The sequence below is a fragment of the Enoplosus armatus genome, chromosome 13 (assembly GCF_043641665.1).
Source record: "Enoplosus armatus isolate fEnoArm2 chromosome 13, fEnoArm2.hap1, whole genome shotgun sequence".
Lineage (NCBI taxonomy): Eukaryota > Metazoa > Chordata > Actinopteri > Centrarchiformes > Enoplosidae > Enoplosus > Enoplosus armatus.
Genome location: NC_092192.1, coordinates 23,602,835 through 23,622,905, shown reverse-complemented (window position 1 = coordinate 23,622,905; position 20,071 = coordinate 23,602,835). Strand labels below are relative to the sequence as shown.

At 38.0% G+C, this 20,071-nt stretch overlaps 2 protein-coding genes across 2 annotated transcripts; both read right to left on the bottom strand.

Moving 5' to 3' along the window:
* Nucleotides 1-5,348: 5,348 nt before the first annotated feature.
* LOC139295532 (golgin subfamily A member 4-like) lies at nt 5,349-13,551 on the bottom strand. Its single transcript, XM_070917726.1, has 2 exons — nt 5,474-13,551; nt 5,349-5,382 (listed from the first exon to the last, which is right to left on the bottom strand). The coding sequence occupies exons 1-2, from the start codon at nt 13,549-13,551 to the stop codon at nt 5,349-5,351; spliced, it is 8,112 nt and encodes a 2,703-aa protein (XP_070773827.1).
* A 251-nt stretch (nt 13,552-13,802) lies between these two features.
* Nucleotides 13,803-19,287, bottom strand: LOC139295530 (cytadherence high molecular weight protein 2-like). The gene is made up of 3 exons (XM_070917724.1): nt 18,801-19,287; nt 14,122-17,102; nt 13,803-13,868 (listed from the first exon to the last, which is right to left on the bottom strand). Exons 1-3 carry the CDS (start codon nt 19,285-19,287, stop codon nt 13,803-13,805), a joined length of 3,534 nt encoding a protein of 1,177 aa, XP_070773825.1.
* Nucleotides 19,288-20,071: the final 784 nt, after the last annotated feature.

The following is a 20,071-nucleotide window of genomic DNA, read 5'->3' as shown; positions in this document are numbered from 1 at the left end:
TTTCTGGATGTCCAACCTCATCTGCTCCAACTCCTTTTTCTCTTTGTTCACCATCTCATTCAGTACATTCAGATGCTCTTTCTCTTCCATCAGCTCTGCCTTCAGTGTATCAACTTCTTCCTCCTTCTTGTTGAGATTCTTCCACAACACGTCCAGTTCTTTTCTTTCTGCGAGTACAATATTCTCTCTGGTTTCCATTTCTTGGGTCTGTCTTTTGATTTCATCTTCCTTGAGTTGTTGAGCGTTTTGTTTTAAGCTAATCTCGCTCATCACTTTTTCAAGTTGGTCCCTTTTTATCTGTACCTTAAGTGTTAGATCTTTAATGGTGGTTTTCTCTCTGTTTATCTCATCAAACATACATTCAAGGCTTTCTTTATTCTTTTGTAGCTCTATCTTTGTGATTTCCAACTTGCCTTTTACCTTTTTTATATCTTGTTTCTCTTGTTCTAACATTTGTGTTTGTTTCTGGATGTCCAACCTCAGCAGCTCCAAGTCCTTTTTCTCTTTGTTCACCATCTCATTCAGTATATTCAGATGCTCTCTGTCTTCCATCAGCTCTGCCTTCAGTGTATCAACTTCTTCACTCTCCTTGTTGAGATTCTTCCGCAAGACATCCATTTCTTTTCTTTCTGTGAGTGCAATGTTATTACTGGTTTCCAGTTCTTGGGTCTGTCTTTTGATTTCATCTTCCTTGAGTTGTTGGGTTTTTTCTTTCAAGGTAATCTCGCTCATCACTTTTTCAAGTTGGTCCCTTTTTATCTGGACCTTTAGGGTTAGATCTTTAATGCTGGTTTTCTCTCTGTTTATCTCATCAAACACACATTCAAGGTTTTCTTTTTCCTTTTGAAAGTCTAAATTCATGATTTCCAACTTGTCTTTTTCCTTTTTTATATCTTGTTTCTCTTGTTCGAACTTTTCTGTTTGTTTCTGGATGTCCAACCTCATAAGCTCCAAGTCTTGTTTCTCTTTGTTGACCATCTCATTCAGTATATTCAGATACTCTCTGTCTTCCATCAGCTCTGCCTTCAGTGTATCAACTTCTTCTTTCTCCTTGTTGAGATTCTTCCGCAAGACTTCCAGTTCTTTTCTTTCTGCGAGTACAATATTCCTAATGGATTCCAGTTCTTGTGTTTGTCTTTCAATTTCGTCTTCCTTGAGTTGTTGAGCTTTTTGTTTTAAGATAATCTCGCTCATCACATTTTTAAGTTGGTCCCGTTTTGTCTGAACCTGAAGGGTTAGATCTTTAATGCTGGTTTTCTCTCTGTTTATCTCATCAAACATACATTCAAGGCTTTCTGTTTTCTTTTGTAGGTCTAACTTTGTGATTTCCAACTTGTCTTTTTCCTTTTTTATATCTTGTTTCTCTTGTTTGAACATTTCTGTTTTTTTCTGAATGTCCAACCTCATCACCTCCAAGTCCTTTTTCTCTTTGTTCACCATCTCATTCAGTATATTCAGATGCTCTCTGTCTTCCATCAGCTCTGCCTTCTGTGTATCAACTTCTTCCTCCTTCTTGTTGAGATTCTTCCACAAGACTTCCAGTTCTTTTCTTTCTGCCAGTACAATATTCTTAGTGGTTTCCAGTTCTTGTGCTTGTCTTTTGATTTCATCTTCCTTGAGTTGTTGAGCTTTTTGTTTTAATACAAACATGTGGATGACATTCTCAAGTTCATCCCTTTTTGTCTGGACTTGAAGAGTTAGATCTTTAATGCTGGTTTTCTCTCTGTTTATCTCATCAAACACACATTCAAGGTTTTCTTTTTTCTTTTGTAACTCCAAATTCGTAATTTCAAGCTTCTCTTTTTCCTCGTTTATGTCTTGTTTTCCTTGTTCGAACATTTTTGTTTGTTTCTGGATGTCCAACCTCATCTGCTCCAAGTCCTTTTTCTCTTTGTTCACCATCTCATTCAGTACATTCAGATGCTCTTTCTCTTCCATCAGCTCTGCCTTCAGTGTATCAACTTCTTCCTCCTTCTTGTTGAGATTCTTCCACAACACGTCCAGTTCTTTTCTTTCTGCGAGTACAATATTCTCTCTGGTTTCCATTTCTTGGGTCTGTCTTTTGATTTCGTCTTCCTTGAGTTGTTGAGCGTTTTGTTTTAAGCTAATCTCGCTCATCACTTTTTCAAGTTGGTCCCTTTTTATCTGTACCTTAAGTGTTAGATCTTTAATGGTGGTTTTCTCTCTGTTTATCTCATCAAACATACATTCAAGGCTTTCTTTATTCTTTTGTAGCTCTATCTTTGTGATTTCCAACTTGCCTTTTACCTTTTTTATATCTTGTTTCTCTTGTTCTAACATTTGTGTTTGTTTCTGGATGTCCAACCTCAGCAGCTCCAAGTCCTTTTTCTCTTTGTTCACCATCTCATTCAGTATATTCAGATGCTCTCTGTCTTCCATCAGCTCTGCCTTCAGTGTATCAACTTCTTCACTCTCCTTGTTGAGATTCTTCCGCAAGACATCCATTTCTTTTCTTTCTGTGAGTGCAATGTTCTTACTGGTTTCCAGTTCTTGGGTCTGTCTTTTGATTTCATCTTCCTTGAGTTGTTGAGTTTTTTCTTTCAAGGTAATCTCGCTCATCACTTTTTCAAGTTGGTCCCTTTTTATCTGGACCTTTAGGGTTAGATCTTTAATGCTGGTTTTCTCTCTGTTTATCTCATCAAACACACATTCAAGGTTTTCTTTTTCCTTTTGAAAGTCTAAATTCATGATTTCCAACTTGTCTTTTTCCTTTGTTATATCTTGTTTCTCTTGTTCGAACTTTTCTGTTTGTTTCTGGATGTCCAACCTCATAAGCTCCAAGTCTTGTTTCTCTTTGTTGACCATCTCATTCAGTATATTCAGATACTCTCTGTCTTCCATCAGCTCTGCCTTCAGTGTATCAACTTCTTCTTTCTCCTTGTTGAGATTCTTCCGCAAGACTTCCAGTTCTTTTCTTTCTGCGAGTACAATATTCCTAATGGATTCCAGTTCTTGTGTTTGTCTTTCAATTTCGTCTTCCTTGAGTTGTTGAGCTTTTTGTTTTAAGATAATCTCGCTCATCACATTTTTAAGTTGGTCCCGTTTTGTCTGAACCTGAAGGGTTAGATCTTTAATGCTGGTTTTCTCTCTGTTTATCTCATCAAACATACATTCAAGGCTTTCTGTTTTCTTTTGTAGGTCTAACTTTGTGATTTCCAACTTGTCTTTTTCCTTTTTTATATCTTGTTTCTCTTGTTCGAACATTTCTGTTTGTTTCTGAATGTCCAACCTCATCACCTCCAAGTCCTTTTTCTCTTTGTTCACCATCTCATTCAGTATATTCAGATGCTCTCTGTCTTCCATCAGCTCTGCCTTCTGTGTATCAACTTCTTCCTCCTTCTTGTTGAGATTCTTCCACAAGACTTCCAGTTCTTTTCTTTCTGCCAGTACAATATTCTTAGTGGTTTCCAGTTCTTGTGCTTGTCTTTTGATTTCATCTTCCTTGAGTTGTTGAGCTTTTTGTTTTAATACAAACATGTGGATGACATTCTCAAGTTCATCCCTTTTTGTCTGGACTTGAAGAGTTAGATCTTTAATGCTGGTTTTCTCTCTGTTTATCTCATCAAACACACATTCAAGGTTTTCTTTTTTCTTTTGTAGCTCCAAATTCGTAATTTCAAGCTTCTCTTTTTCCTCGTTTATGTCTTGTTTTCCTTGTTCGAACATTTTTGTTTGTTTCTGGATGTCCAACCTCATCTGCTCCAACTCCTTTTTCTCTTTGTTCACCATCTCATTCAGTACATTCAGATGCTCTTTCTCTTCCATCAGCTCTGCCTTCAGTGTATCAACTTCATCCTCCTTGTTGAGATTCTTCCACAACACGTCCAGTTCTTTTCTTTCTGCGAGTACAATATTCTCTCTGGTTTCCATTTCTTGGGTCTGTCTTTTGAATTCGTCTTCCTTGAGTTGTTGAGCGTTTTGTTTTAAGCTAATCTCGCTCATCACTTTTTCAAGTTGGTCCCTTTTTATCTGTACCTTAAGTGTTAGATCTTTAATGGTGGTTTTCTCTCTGTTTATCTCATCAAACATACATTCAAGGCTTTCTTTATTCTTTTGTAGCTCTATCTTTGTGATTTCCAACTTGCCTTTTACCTTTTTTATATCTTGTTTCTCTTGTTCTAACATTTGTGTTTGTTTCTGGATGTCCAACCTCAGCAGCTCCAAGTCCTTTTTCTCTTTGTTCACCATCTCATTCAGTATATTCAGATGCTCTCTGTCTTCCATCAGCTCTGCCTTCAGTGTATCAACTTCTTCACTCTCCTTGTTGAGATTCTTCCGCAAGACATCCATTTCTTTTCTTTCTGTGAGTGCAATGTTCTTACTGGTTTCCAGTTCTTGGGTCTGTCTTTTGATTTCATCTTCCTTGAGTTGTTGAGTTTTTTCTTTCAAGGTAATCTCGCTCATCACTTTTTCAAGTTGGTCCCTTTTTATCTGGACCTTTAGGGTTAGATCTTTAATGCTGGTTTTCTCTCTGTTTATCTCATCAAACACACATTCAAGGTTTTCTTTTTCCTTTTGAAAGTCTAAATTCATGATTTCCAACTTGTCTTTTTCCTTTGTTATATCTTGTTTCTCTTGTTCGAACTTTTCTGTTTGTTTCTGGATGTCCAACCTCATAAGCTCCAAGTCTTGTTTCTCTTTGTTCACCATCTCATTCAGTATATTCAGATGCTCTCTGTCTTCCATCAGCTCTGCCTTCTGTGTATCAACTTCTTCCTCCTCCTTGTTGAGATTCTTCCACAAGACTTCCAGTTCTTTTCTTTCTGCCAGTACAATATTCTTAGTGGTTTCCAGTTCTTGTGCTTGTCTTTTGATTTCATCTTCCTTGAGTTGTTGAGCTTTTTGTTTTAATACAAACATGTGGATGACATTCTCAAGTTCATCCCTTTTTGTCTGGACTTGAAGAGTTAGATCTTTAATGCTGGTTTTCTCTCTGTTTATCTCATCAAACACACATTCAAGGTTTTCTTTTTTCTTTTGTAGCTCCAAATTCGTAATTTCAAGCTTCTCTTTTTCCTCGTTTATGTCTTGTTTTCCTTGTTCGAACATTTTTGTTTGTTTCTGGATGTCCAACCTCATCAGCTCCAAGTCCTTTTTCTCTTTGTTCACCATCTCATTCAGTACATTCAGATGCTCTTTCTCTTCCATCAGCTCTGCCTTCTGTGTATCAACTTCTTCCTCCTTCTTGTTGAGATTCTTCCACAAGACTTCCAGTTCTTTTCTTTCTGCGAGTGCAATATTCTCACTGGTTTCCAGTTCTTGGGTTCGTCTTTTGATTTCATCTTCCTTGAGTTGTTGAGCTTTTTCTTTTAAGGTAATGTCGCTCATCACATTTTCAAGTTGGTCCCGTTTTGTCTGAACCTGAAGGGTTAGATATTTAATGGTGGTTTTCTCTTTGTTTATCTCATCAAACATACATTCAAGGCTTTCTCTTTTCTTTTGTAGGTCTAACTTTGTGATGTCCAATTCGTCTTTTTCCTCGTTTATATCTCCTTTCTCTTGTTTGAACATTTCTGTTTGTTTCTGGATGTCCGACCTCATCACCTCCAGGTTAATTTTCTCTTTGTTTACCATCTCATTCACTCTATCGAAATTCCATCTCTCTTCCATCAGCTCTGCCTTCAGTGTATCAACTTCCTCTTTCTTCTTGTTGAGATCTTTCCGCAAGACGTCCAGTTCTTTTCTTTCTGCCAGTACAATATTCTCACTGGTTTCCAGTTCTTGGGTCTGTCTTTTGATTTCGTCTTCCTTGAGTTGTTGAGCTTTTTCTCTCAAGGTAATCTCGCTCATCACTTTTTCAAGTTGGTCCCTTTTTATCTGGACCTGAACTGTTAGATCTTTAATGGTGGTTTTCTCTCTGTTTATCTCATCAAACACACATTCAAGGTTTTCTTTATTCTTTTGTAGCTTTAAATTTGTAATTTCAAGCTTTTCTTTTTGCTTGTTTATATCTTGTTTCTCTTGTTCGAACATCTCTGTTTGTTTCTGAATGTCCAACCTCATCACCTCCAAGTTCAGTTCCTCTTTGTTCACTGTCTCTATCAGTACACTCAGATGCTCTTTCTCTTCCATCAGCTCTGCCTTCAGTGTATCAACTTCTTCCTCCTTCTTGTTGAGATTCTTCCACAACACGTCCAGTTCTTTTCTTTCTGCGAGTACAATATTCTCTCTGGTTTCCATTTCTTGGGTCTGTCTTTTGATTTCGTCTTCCTTGAGTTGTTGAGCGTTTTGTTTTAAGCTAATCTCGCTCATCACTTTTTCAAGTTGGTCCCTTTTTATCTGTACCTTAAGTGTTAGATCTTTAATGGTGGTTTTCTCTCTGTTTATCTCATCAAACATACATTCAAGGCTTTCTTTATTCTTTTGTAGCTCTATCTTTGTGATTTCCAACTTGCCTTTTACCTTTTTTATATCTTGTTTCTCTTGTTCTAACATTTGTGTTTGTTTCTGGATGTCCAACCTCAGCAGCTCCAAGTCCTTTTTCTCTTTGTTCACCATCTCATTCAGTATATTCAGATGCTCTCTGTCTTCCATCAGCTCTGCCTTCAGTGTATCAACTTCATCTTTCTCCTTGTTAAGGTTCTTCCACGAGACTTCCAGTTCTTTTCTTTCTACGAGTACAATATTCCTAATGGATTCCAGTTCTTGTGTTTGTCTTTCAATTTCGTCTTCCTTGAGTTGTTGAGCTTTTTGTTTTAAGATAATCTCGCTCATCACATTTTTAAGTTGGTCCCGTTTTGTCTGAACCTGAAGGGTTAGATCTTTAATGCTGGTTTTCTCTCTGTTTATCTCATCAAACATACATTCAAGGCTTTCTGTTTTCTTTTGTAGGTCTAACTTTGTGATTTCCAACTTGTCTTTTTCCTTTTTTATATCTTGTTTCTCTTGTTCGAACATTTCTGTTTGTTTCTGAATGTCCAACCTCATCACCTCCAAGTCCTTTTTCTCTTTGTTCACCATCTCATTCAGTATATTCAGATGCTCTCTGTCTTCCATCAGCTCTGCCTTCTGTGTATCAACTTCTTCCTCCTTCTTGTTGAGATTCTTCCACAAGACTTCCAGTTCTTTTCTTTCTGCCAGTACAATATTCTTAGTGGTTTCCAGTTCTTGTGCTTGTCTTTTGATTTCATCTTCCTTGAGTTGTTGAGCTTTTTGTTTTAATACAAACATGTGGATGACATTCTCAAGTTCATCCCTTTTTGTCTGGACTTGAAGAGTTAGATCTTTAATGCTGGTTTTCTCTCTGTTCATCTCATCAAACACACATTCAAGGTTTTCTTTTTTCTTTCGTAGCTCCAAATTCGTAATTTCAAGCTTCTCTTTTTCCTCGTTTATGTCTTGTTTTCCTTGTTCGAACATTTTTGTTTGTTTCTGGATGTCCAACCTCATCAGCTCCAAGTCCTTTTTCTCTTTGTTCACCATCTCATTCAGTATATTCAGATGCTCTCTGTCTTCCATCAGCTCTGCCTTCTGTGTATCAACTTCTTCACTCTTCTTGTTGAGATTCTTCCACAAGACTTCCAGTTCTTTTCTTTCTGCCAGTACAATATTCTTAGTGGTTTCCAGTTCTTGTGCTTGTCTTTTGATTTCATCTTCCTTGAGTTGTTGAGCTTTTTGTTTTAATACAAACATGTGGATGACATTCTCAAGTTCATCCCTTTTTGTCTGGACTTGAAGAGTTAGATCTTTAATGCTGGTTTTCTCTCTGTTCATCTCATCAAACACACATTCAAGGTTTTCTTTTTTCTTTCGTAGCTCCAAATTCGTAATTTCAAGCTTCTCTTTTTCCTCGTTTATGTCTTGTTTTCCTTGTTCGAACATTTTTGTTTGTTTCTGGATGTCCAACCTCATCAGCTCCAAGTCCTTTTTCTCTTTGTTCACCATCTCATTCAGTATATTCAGATGCTCTCTGTCTTCCATCAGCTCTGCCTTCAGTGTATCAACTTCTTCACTCTCCTTGTTGAGATTCTTCCGCAAGACATCCATTTCTTTTCTTTCTGTGAGTGCAATGTTCTTACTGGTTTCCAGTTCTTGGGTCTGTCTTTTGATTTCATCTTCCTTGAGTTGTTGAGTTTTTTCTTTCAAGGTAATCTCGCTCATCACTTTTTCAAGTTGGTCCCTTTTTATCTGGACCTTAAGGGTTAGATCTTTAATGCTGGTTTTCTCTCTGTTTATCTCATCAAACACACATTCAAGGTTTTCTTTTTCCTTTTGAAAGTCTAAATTCATGATTTCCAACTTGTCTTTTTCCTTTTTTATATCTTGTTTCTCTTGTTCGAACATCTCTGTTTGTTTCTGGATGTCCAACCTCATAAGCTCCAAGTCTTGTTTCTCTTTGTTGACCATCTCATTCAGTATATTCAGATGCTCTCTGTCTTCCATCAGCTCTGCCTTCAGTGTATCAACTTCTTCTTTCTCCTTGTTGAGATTCTTCCGCAAGACTTCCAGTTCTTTTCTTTCTGCCAGTAAAACATTTTTAGTGGTTTCCACTTCTTGTGTTTGCCTTTCGATTTCGTCTTCCTTGAGTTGTTGAGCTTTTTGTTTTAATACAAACATGTGGATGACATTCTCAAGTTCATCCCTTTTTGTCTGGACTTGAAGAGTTAGATCTTTAATGCTGGTTTTCTCTCTGTTTACCTCATCAAACACACATTCAAGGTTTTCTTTTTTCTTTTGTAGCTCCAAATTCGTAATTTCAAGCTTCTCTTTTTCCTCGTTTATGTCTTGTTTTCCTTGTTCGAACATTTTTGTTTGTTTCTGGATGTCCAACCTCATCAGCTCCAAGTCCTTTTTGTCTTTGTTCACCATCTCATTCAGTATATTCAGATGCTCTCTGTCTTCCATCAGCTCTGCCTTCAGTGTATCAACTTCATCTTTCTCCTTGTTAAGGTTCTTCCACGAGACTTCCAGTTCTTTTCTTTCTGCGAGTGCAATATTCTCACTGGTTTCCAGTTCTTGGGTTCGTCTTTTGATTTCATCTTCCTTGAGTTGTTGAGCTTTTTCTTTTAAGGTAATGTCGCTCATCACATTTTCAAGTTGGTCCCGTTTTGTCTGAACCTGAAGGGTTAGATCTTTAATGGTGGTTTTCTCTTTGTTTATCTCATCAAACATACATTCAAGGCTTTCTGTTTTCTTTTGTAGGTCTAACTTTGTGATGTCCAATTCGTCTTTTTCCTCGTTTATATCTCCTTTCTCTTGTTTGAACATTTCTGTTTGTTTCTGGATGTCCGACCTCATCACCTCCAGGTTAATTTTCTCTTTGTTTACCATCTCATTCACTCTATCGAAATTCCATCTCTCTTTCATCAGCTCTGCCTTCAGTGTATCAACTTCCTCTTTCTTCTTGTTGAGATCTTTCCGCAAGACGTCCAGTTCTTTTCTTTCTGCCAGTACAATATTCTCACTGGTTTCCAGTTCTTGGGTCTGTCTTTTGATTTCGTCTTCCTTGAGTTGTTGAGCTTTTTCTTTCAAGGTAATCTCGCTCATCACTTTTTCAAGTTGGTCCCTTTTTATCTGGACCTGAACTGTTAGATCTTTAATGGTGGTTTTCTCTCTGTTTATCTCATCAAACACACATTCAAGTTTTTCTTTTTTCTTTTGTAGCTCTAAATTTGTAATTTCAAGCTTTTCTTTTTGCTTGTTTATATCTTGTTTCTCTTGTTCGAACATCTCTGTTTGTTTCTGAATGTCCAACCTCATCACCTCCAAGTTCAGTTCCTCTTTGTTCACTGTCTCTATCAGTACATTCAGATGTTCTTTCTCTTCCATCAGCTCTGCCTTCAGTGTATCAACTTCTTCCTCCTTCTTGTTGAGATTCTTCCACAACACGTCCAGTTCTTTTCTTTCTGCGAGTACAATATTCTCTCTGGTTTCCAGTTCTTGTGCTTGTCTTTTGATTTCATCTTCCTTGAGTTGTTGAGCTTTTTGTTTTAATACAAACATGTGGATGACATTCTCAAGTTCATCCCTTTTTGTCTGGACTTGAAGAGTTAGATCTTTAATGCTGGTTTTCTCTCTGTTTACCTCATCAAACACACATTCAAGGTTTTCTTTTTTCTTTTGTAGCTCCAAATTCGTAATTTCAAGCTTCTCTTTTTCCTCGTTTATGTCTTGTTTTCCTTGTTCGAACATTTTTGTTTGTTTCTGGATGTCCAACCTCATCAGCTCCAAGTCCTTTTTCTCTTTGTTCACCATCTCATTCAGTATATTCAGATGCTCTCTGTCTTCCATCAGCTCTGCCTTCAGTGTATCAACTTCTTCACTCTCCTTGTTGAGATTCTTCCGCAAGACATCCATTTCTTTTCTTTCTGTGAGTGCAATGTTCTTACTGGTTTCCAGTTCTTGGGTCTGTCTTTTGATTTCATCTTCCTTGAGTTGTTGAGTTTTTTCTTTCAAGGTAATCTCGCTCATCACTTTTTCAAGTTGGTCCCTTTTTATCTGGACCTTAAGGGTTAGATCTTTAATGCTGGTTTTCTCTCTGTTTATCTCATCAAACACACATTCAAGGTTTTCTTTTTCCTTTTGAAAGTCTAAATTCATGATTTCCAACTTGTCTTTTTCCTTTTTTATATCTTGTTTCTCTTGTTCGAACATCTCTGTTTGTTTCTGGATGTCCAACCTCATAAGCTCCAAGTCTTGTTTCTCTTTGTTGACCATCTCATTCAGTATATTCAGATGCTCTCTGTCTTCCATCAGCTCTGCCTTCAGTGTATCAACTTCATCTTTCTCCTTGTTAAGGTTCTTCCACGAGACTTCCAGTTCTTTTCTTTCTGCGAGTGCAATATTCTCACTGGTTTCCAGTTCTTGGGTTCGTCTTTTGATTTCATCTTCCTTGAGTTGTTGAGCTTTTTCTTTTAAGGTAATGTCGCTCATCACATTTTCAAGTTGGTCCCGTTTTGTCTGAACCTGAAGGGTTAGATCTTTAATGGTGGTTTTCTCTTTGTTTATCTCATCAAACATACATTCAAGGCTTTCTGTTTTCTTTTGTAGGTCTAACTTTGTGATGTCCAATTCGTCTTTTTCCTCGTTTATATCTCCTTTCTCTTGTTTGAACATTTCTGTTTGTTTCTGGATGTCCGACCTCATCACCTCCAGGTTAATTTTCTCTTTGTTTACCATCTCATTCACTCTATCGAAATTCCATCTCTCTTCCATCAGCTCTGCCTTCAGTGTATCAACTTCCTCTTTCTTCTTGTTGAGATCTTTCCGCAAGATGTCCAGTTCTTTTCTTTCTGCCAGTATAATATTCTCACTGGTTTCCAGTTCTTGGGTCTGTCTTTTGATTTCGTCTTCCTTGAGTTGTTGAGCTTTTTCTTTCAAGGTAATCTCGCTCATCACTTTTTCAAGTTGGTCCCTTTTTATCTGGACCTGAACTGTTAGATCTTTAATGGTGGTTTTCTCTCTGTTTATCTCATCAAACACACATTCAAGGTTTTCTTTTTTCTTTTGTAGCTCTAAATTTGTAATTTCAAGCTTTTCTTTTTGCTTGTTTATATCTTGTTTCTCTTGTTCGAACATCTCTGTTTGTTTCTGAATGTCCAACCTCATCACCTCCAAGTTCAGTTCCTCTTTGTTCACTGTCTCTATCAGTACATTCAGATGTTCTTTCTCTTCCATCAGCTCTGCCTTCAGTGTATCAACTTCTTCCTCCTTCTTGTTGAGATTCTTCCACAACACGTCCAGTTCTTTTCTTTCTGCGAGTAGAATATTCTCTCTGGTTTCCAGTTCTTGTGCTTGTCTTTTGATTTCATCTTCCTTGAGTTGTTGAGCTTTTTGTTTTAATACAAACATGTGGATGACATTCTCAAGTTCATCCCTTTTTGTCTGGACTTGAAGAGTTAGATCTTTAATGCTGGTTTTCTCTCTGTTTATCTCATCAAACACACATTCAAGGTTTTCTTTTTTCTTTTGTAGCTCCAAATTCGTAATTTCAAGCTTCTCTTTTTCCTCGTTTATGTCTTGTTTTCCTTGTTCGAACATTTTTGTTTGTTTCTGGATGTCCAACCTCATCTGCTCCAAGTCCTTTTTCTCTTTGTTCACCATCTCATTCAGTACATTCAGATGCTCTTTCTCTTCCATCAGCTCTGCCTTCAGTGTATCAACTTCTTCCTCCTTCTTGTTGAGATTCTTCCACAACACGTCCAGTTCTTTTCTTTCTGCGAGTACAATATTCTCTCTGGTTTCCATTTCTTGGGTCTGTCTTTTGATTTCGTCTTCCTTGAGTTGTTGAGCGTTTTGTTTTAAGCTAATCTCGCTCATCACTTTTTCAAGTTGGTCCCTTTTTATCTGTACCTTAAGTGTTAGATCTTTAATGGTGGTTTTCTCTCTGTTTATCTCATCAAACATACATTCAAGGCTTTCTTTATTCTTTTGTAGCTCTATCTTTGTGATTTCCAACTTGCCTTTTACCTTTTTTATATCTTGTTTCTCTTGTTCTAACATTTGTGTTTGTTTCTGGATGTCCAACCTCATAAGCTCCAAGTCCTTTTTCTCTTTGTTCACCATCTCATTCAGTATATTCAGATGCTCTCTGTCTTCCATCAGCTCTGCCTTCAGTGTATCAACTTCATCTTTCTCCTTGTTAAGGTTCTTCCACGAGACTTCCAGTTCTTTTCTTTCTGCGAGTACAATATTCCTAATGGATTCCAGTTCTTGTGTTTGTCTTTCAATTTCGTCTTCCTTGAGTTGTTGAGCTTTTTGTTTTAAGATAATCTCGCTCATCACATTTTTAAGTTGGTCCCGTTTTGTCTGAACCTGAAGGGTTAGATCTTTAATGCTGGTTTTCTCTCTGTTTATCTCATCAAACATACATTCAAGGCTTTCTGTTTTCTTTTGTAGGTCTAACTTTGTGATTTCCAACTTGTCTTTTTCCTTTTTTATATCTTGTTTCTCTTGTTCGAACATTTCTGTTTGTTTCTGAATATCCAACCTCATCACCTCCGAGTCCTTTTTCTCTTTGTTCACCATCTCATTCAGTATATTCAGATGCTCTCTGTCTTCCATCAGCTCTGCCTTCTGTGTATCAACTTCTTCCTCCTCCTTGTTGAGATTCTTCCACAAGACTTCCAGTTCTTTTCTTTCTGCCAGTACAATATTCTTAGTGGTTTCCAGTTCTTGTGCTTGTCTTTTGATTTCATCTTCCTTAAGTTGTTGAGCTTTTTGTTTTAATACAAACATGTGGATGACATTCTCAAGTTCATCCCTTTTTGTCTGGACTTGAAGAGTTAGATCTTTAATGCTGGTTTTCTCTCTGTTTATCTCATCAAACACACATTCAAGGTTTTCTTTTTTCTTTCGTAGCTCCAAATTCGTAATTTCAAGCTTCTCTTTTTCCTCGTTTATGTCTTGTTTTCCTTGTTCGAACATTTTTGTTTGTTTCTGGATGTCCAACCTCATCAGCTCCAAGTCCTTTTTCTCTTTGTTCACCATCTCATTCAGTATATTCAGATGCTCTCTGTCTTCCATCAGCTCTGCCTTCTGTGTATCAACTTCTTCACTCTCCTTGTTGAGATTCTTCCGCAAGACATCCATTTCTTTTCTTTCTGTGAGTGCAATGTTCTTACTGGTTTCCAGTTCTTGGGTCTGTCTTTTGATTTCATCTTCCTTGAGTTGTTGAGTTTTTTCTTTCAAGGTAATCTCGCTCATCACTTTTTCAAGTTGGTCCCTTTTTATCTGGACCTTAAGGGTTAGATCTTTAATGCTGGTTTTCTCTCTGTTTATCTCATCAAACACACATTCAAGGTTTTCTTTTTCCTTTTGAAAGTCTAAATTCATGATTTCTCTCAGTGTATCAACTTCTTCTTTCTCCTTGTTGAGATTCTTCCGCAAGACTTCCAGTTCTTTTCTTTCTGCCAGTAAAACATTTTTAGTGGTTTCCACTTCTTGTGTTTGCCTTTCGATTTCGTCTTCCTTGAGTTGTTGAGCTTTTTGTTTTAAGGTAATCTCGCTCATCACATTTTCATATTGGTCCCTTTTTGTCTGGACTTGAAGTGTTAGATCTTTAATGGTGGTTTTCTCTCTGTTTATCTCATCAAACATACATTCAAGGCTTTCTTTATTCTTTTGTAGCTCTATCTTTGTGATTTCCAACTTGTCTTTTACCTTTTTTATATCTTGTTTCTCTTGTTCTAACATTTCTGTTTGTTTCTGGATGTCCAACCTCAGCAGCTCCAAGTCCTTTTTCTCTTTGTTCACCATCTCATTCAGTATATTCAGATGCTCTCTGTCTTCCATCAGCTCTGCCTTCTGTGTATCAACTTCTTCCTCCTTCTTGTTGAGATTCTTCCACAAGACTTCCAGTTCTTTTCTTTCTGCGAGTACAATATTCCTAATGGATTCCAGTTCTTGTGTTTGTCTTTCAATTTCGTCTTCCTTGAGTTGTTGAGCTTTTTGTTTTAAGATAATCTCGCTCATCACATTTTTAAGTTGGTCCCGTTTTGTCTGAACCTGAAGGGTTAGATCTTTAATGCTGGTTTTCTCTCTGTTTATCTCATCAAACATACATTCAAGGCTTTCTGTTTTCTTTTGTAGGTCTAACTTTGTGATTTCCAACTTGTCTTTTTCCTTTTTTATATCTTGTTTCTCTTGTTCGAACATTTCTGTTTGTTTCTGAATATCCAACCTCATCACCTCCAAGTCCTTTTTCTCTTTGTTCACCATCTCATTCAGTATATTCAGATGCTCTCTGTCTTCCATCAGCTCTGCCTTCTGTGTATCAACTTCTTCCTCCTTCTTGTTGAGATTCTTCCACAAGACTTCCAGTTCTTTTCTTTCTGCGAGTGCAATATTCTCACTGGTTTCCAGTTCTTGGGTTCGTCTTTTGATTTCATTTTCCTTGAGTTGTTGAGCTTTTTCTTTTAAGGTAATGTCGCTCATTACATTTTCAAGTTGGTCCCGTTTTGTCTGAACCTGAAGGGTTAGATCTTTAATGGTGGTTTTCTCTTTGTTTATCTCATCAAACATACATTCAAGGCTTTCTGTTTTCTTTTGTAGGTCTAACTTTGTGATGTCCAATTCGTCTTTTTCCTCGTTTATATCTCCTTTCTCTTGTTTGAACATTTCTGTTTGTTTCTGGATGTCCGACCTCATCACCTCCAGGTTAATTTTCTCTTTGTTTACCATCTCATTCACTCTATCGAAATTCCATCTCTCTTCCATCAGCTCTGCCTTCAGTGTATCAACTTCCTCTTTCTTCTTGTTGAGATCTTTCCGCAAGATGTCCAGTTCTTTTCTTTCTGCCAGTACAATATTCTCACTGGTTTCCAGTTCTTGGGTCTGTCTTTTGATTTCGTCTTCCTTGAGTTGTTGAGCTTTTTCTTTCAAGGTAATCTCGCTCATCACTTTTTCAAGTTGGTCCCTTTTTATCTGGACCTGAACTGTTAGATCTTTAATGGTGGTTTTCTCTCTGTTTATCTCATCAAACACACATTCAAGGTTTTCTTTTTTCTTTTGTAGCTCCAAATTTGTAATTTCAAGCTTTTCTTTTTGCTTGTTTATATCTTGTTTCTCTTGTTCGAACATCTCTGTTTGTTTCTGAATGTCCAACCTCATCACCTCCAAGTTCAGTTCCTCTTTGTTCACTGTCTCTATCAGTACATTCAGATGCTCTTTCTCTTCCATCAGCTCTGCCTTCAGTGTATCAACTTCTTCCTCCTTCTTGTTGAGATTCTTCCACAACACGTCCAGTTCTTTTCTTTCTGCGAGTACAATATTCTCTCTGGTTTCCATTTCTTGGGTCTGTCTTTTGATTTCGTCTTCCTTGAGTTGTTGAGCGTTTTGTTTTAAGCTAATCTCGCTCATCACTTTTTCAAGTTGGTCCCTTTTTATCTGTACCTCAAGTGTTAGATCTTTAATGGTGGTTTTCTCTCTGTTTATCTCATCAAACATACATTCACGGGTTTCTTTTTTCTTCAGTAGTTCTACCTCTGTGATTTCCAACTTGTCTTTTTCCACGTTTATATCTTGTTTCTCTTGTTCGAGCATTTTTGTTTGTTTCTGGATGTCCAACCTCATCAGCTCCAAGTCCTTTTTCTCTTTCTTCACCATCTCATTCAGTATATTCAGATGCTCTCTGTCTTCCATCAGCTCTGCCTTCAGTGTATCAACTTCTTCTTTCTCCTTGTTGAGATTCTTCCACAAGACATCCAGTTCTTTTCTCTCTGCGAGTGCAATACTCTCACTGGTTTCCAGTTCTTGGGTTCGTCTTTTGATTTCATCTTCCTTGAGTTGTTGAGCTTTTTGTTTTAAGCTAATCTCGCTCATCACATTTTCAAGTTGGTCCCTTTTTGTCTGGACTTGATGTGTTAGATCTTTAATGCTGGTTTTCTCTCTGTTTATCTCATCAATCAGACACACAAGGTTTTCATTATTCTTTTGTAGCTGTATCTTTGTGATTTCCAACTTGTCTTTTTCCTTGTTTATATCTTGTTTCTCTTGTTCGAACTTTTCTGTTTGTTTCTGGATGTCCAACCTCATAAACTCAAAGTCTTGTTTCTCTTTGTTCACCATCTCATTCAGTATATTCAGATGCTCTCTGTCTTCCATCAGCTCTGCCTTCAGTGTATCAACTTCTTCCTCCTTCTTGTTGAGATTCTTCCACAAGACGTCCAGTTCTTTTCTTTCTGCCAGTACAATATTCTCACTGGTTTCCATTTCTTGGGTCTGTCTTTTGATTTCGTCTTCCTTGAGTTGTTGAGCTTTTTCTTTCAAGGTAATCTCGCTCATCACTTTTTCAAGTTGGTCCCTTTTTATCTGGACCTGAACTGTTAGATCTTTAATGGTGGTTTTCTCTCTGTTTATCTCATCAAACACACATTCAAGGTTTTCTTTTTTCTTTTGTAGCTCTAAATTTGTAATTTCAAGCTTTTCTTTTTGCTTGTTTATATCTTGTTTCTCTTGTTCGAACATTTGTGTTTGTTTCTGGATGTCCAACCTCATCACCTCCAAGCTAATTTTCTCTTTGTTCACCATCTCATTCACTGTGTCCAAATTCCATCTCTCTTCCATCAGCTCTGCCTTCAGTGTATCAACTTCTTCTTTCTCCTTGTTGAGATTCTTCCACAAGACTTCCAGTTCTTCTCTTTCTGCGAGTACAATATTTTCATTCAGCTGCAACACAAGTGTTCCCTTTAATTCACTTGCCTCTTCTCCTTCCATTCCTTCTTTTCTACATTGGACTTTCTTCTTAATGTCTTTCGCTTCATCCACCTGAGTTTCCACCAGATTCCTTTTAGTTTCAGTTCCCGCACTATTAATCAGCCTCTCAGTTTCTTTGCAGTCTTTCTGTTCTTTCTGTCGCGCAGCTTTGAGAAGCTCATTTTCATCCCCCAGCTCTTTCTCTCTCATTGCTAACTCTTTTGATTTCTTTTGCTCGTCCATCGTCATCTCCTTCTGTCTTTTAATCTGCATCTTGATACTTTGCACTCCCTCTCTTACCTGGATTATGATTTTCGTCTGGGCCTCCATGTGTCGTTTTTCATCTTTAATTGCTGCATTTAAATTGTCACTGCATTTTGTCATGAGTTTATGTTTATCCATACATGTCTGAATTAGTTCCAACAGCTTTTGAATTTGATTTTGAACTTCTGGGACTTTCGACATCCTCGACTCTTCTGGTCCACCTCTGGTCCTAGCCTTTTCTCTTTGAAGCTTCAGTTTCAAGATCTCGAGTGCATCCCTCTCCCTCACGATCCTCTCCAGTCGCTGGTCGAGCTCTTTCTTCCTCTTCTTTGTTTCCCTCCTGAGGGCGTCCTTTTGTCTTTCAACCCCAGCCCACATCTTTTTAACTTTGCGCCCTTTTTGAATGCCTCTTCGGATCATCTGCCGATTTTCTCTTTTTTTGAGTTCCAGCTCAACCTTCAACACTTCCATCTCTGTTCTTTCCCTTCCAGCTTTCTCTCGTCTGATTTCAAGTTTCTGTTTTTGGATGCCGTCCCTCGTGCGAACCATTTCATTCCTCCCCGCTTTTGCTTGTACAATGCTCCTTATCTGAGATTTGATTTTCCTCATGTTGTCTCTGACAGTCCTGCTCTCAGCTTTTAGTGCTTTGAGCCCTTCTCTTCGTTCCCATAGATAAACATTTCCCTTTTCCAGAGTTCCGATTTCCCTCCTAATTATTTCCAATTGAACATGAATCTTTTGTCTCATGTTTTGAAGGTCAGTCATGGATTCTGTTACTTTTGAGCTTCGGTGTACAATTTCAGCTTTCTCCCCGATACCTTTCACCTCTTGCTTTTCCAGACCTTGATTTTCATGTTCTCTGTATACTTGGAAAAGAGTAGTCTTGTCTTTGATGTTCTGCTTCTCATTAGCCAGCTCCTCCTTCTGCCGTTGCAGTTTTATCCTCAACATTTCTAGCTCGTCCCTCTCTCTCATGGTTTTCTCCAGTCTTTGGTCTAATTCTTTTCTTCTCTTTTTCGTCTCTCTCCTCAGCAGCTCCTTTTCCCTTTGTATTTCACTCCACATCATGTCATTCTCCTCCTTTTTTCTCATGCTTTTTCTAAGTAGCTGTTCACTTTCCTTTTTCTTTATTTCTAGCTCCGACTTCAGCAGCTCCGTTTCTCTCATTTCTCTCCTGGTCGTTTGCACTCTGTCGTCAAGCTCCTGTTTCTGTCTTTCAGTGCTCTCCCTCAGATGGTCCTTCGCATGTATTTCTGCCTCAGCACGTTGTCTTGCTACTCGCACATTCTCCCTCTCTTCTTGAATCTGTTGTTTCAGCATCTCAATCCCTTCTCTCTCACTATTTTGCTCACTTATTGCCCTTTTCAGTTGTTCAATTTCACCGTTTTTCTGAACCACGCTGTCCATTATCGGTTTTATGTCCTCCTCCATCTTCTCGTTCTCTGATCTGAGTCGGACGATTTCATTTTTCATTTCCTCCATTTCTTTGTCCATTTTGTTCTTTGTCACTTTGTCCCCTTCTGCATCTGTTTCAGCTCTGACGCCTTTCTTTATGTCTCCCTTCTCTCTCTCAGTATTTTCCAAGGCATCCTTCTTCTGCCTGATTTCAGTCGTCACTGTTTTTAAATCAGCCCTTTCCTTGGATATTAAAAGAGAGGCGTTATCTAGTTCTTGTTTCATAGCCTCAATCTTATCGTTCAGTTCTTCTAACTGTCTCAGTTTTACTTGGGTCTCCTTCATAATGATCTCCAAGTCTTCATTTTTCTTTCCAGTCTTAGCAGCCATTTCCTCTATGGTGCTTTTGACTTTTGCCATTTTCTCCAACTTCTGCTCGGCCACTTCGCCTTGTCTCTGCATTTTCATTTTCATGATGTCTAATTCGTCTCTCTCTCTCAACGTTTTCTCGAGCCTCTGTTCCAGTCCTCTCTTCTGTTTTTTTGCTGCGGTCTTCATCAATTTCAAGTTGCTCATTTCTTCTTTCAGGTGCATTTCACTTTGTCTCATTGCACTTTTCGCCATTTTCAAAAGTTCTTGGAATTGTTTCAGGTCTCGGAGAAATCCTTCAATGTCACTGCCCTCGTCCTTGTGACCCTTTTCAATGTTCCCTTCTTCAACTTGGTTTTCGAGTTCTAGTTTCACCGACCTTATGCTTTCTTGTGCTCTATAAATCTCTGCCTTAAGTCTTTGCATATCAGCACTTCCCGTGTCCTTTTGAGAAGGACCTCCGTCCACCTCCTCGGTATGTGTCTGTGGCTCTTCTGCTGATTCCTGGCTTCGTTTTTGCTTCTCAACATCCAGTCTTATCAAGTCAGACTCATCGAGTGCTTCTTGTCCCATCTGATTGACATTCTCCTCATATCTAATTATTTCATGTTTGAAAACGTTGGTGCTAACCTTAAGAACGTCTTTGAGTTCTGTTTTTTCCAGCAGTCCAGTCACTCCTTCCTCCACACTTCCAGTTTCCCTGACTGTAATTTGTAACCCAGTTCCAGTCTCTGGCCTCTGCAGGTCGTTTATTTCCATAATGAGCCTTTTAATCTCTTGATGTGTTTCCTCCATGTTCTCCTTAGCATACTTTATTTGCTCCCTTACACTCTCCTCTCTCCCCTTGAGTTTGAATATCTGCTTTTCAACTTCTTCCTTTTCTCTTACA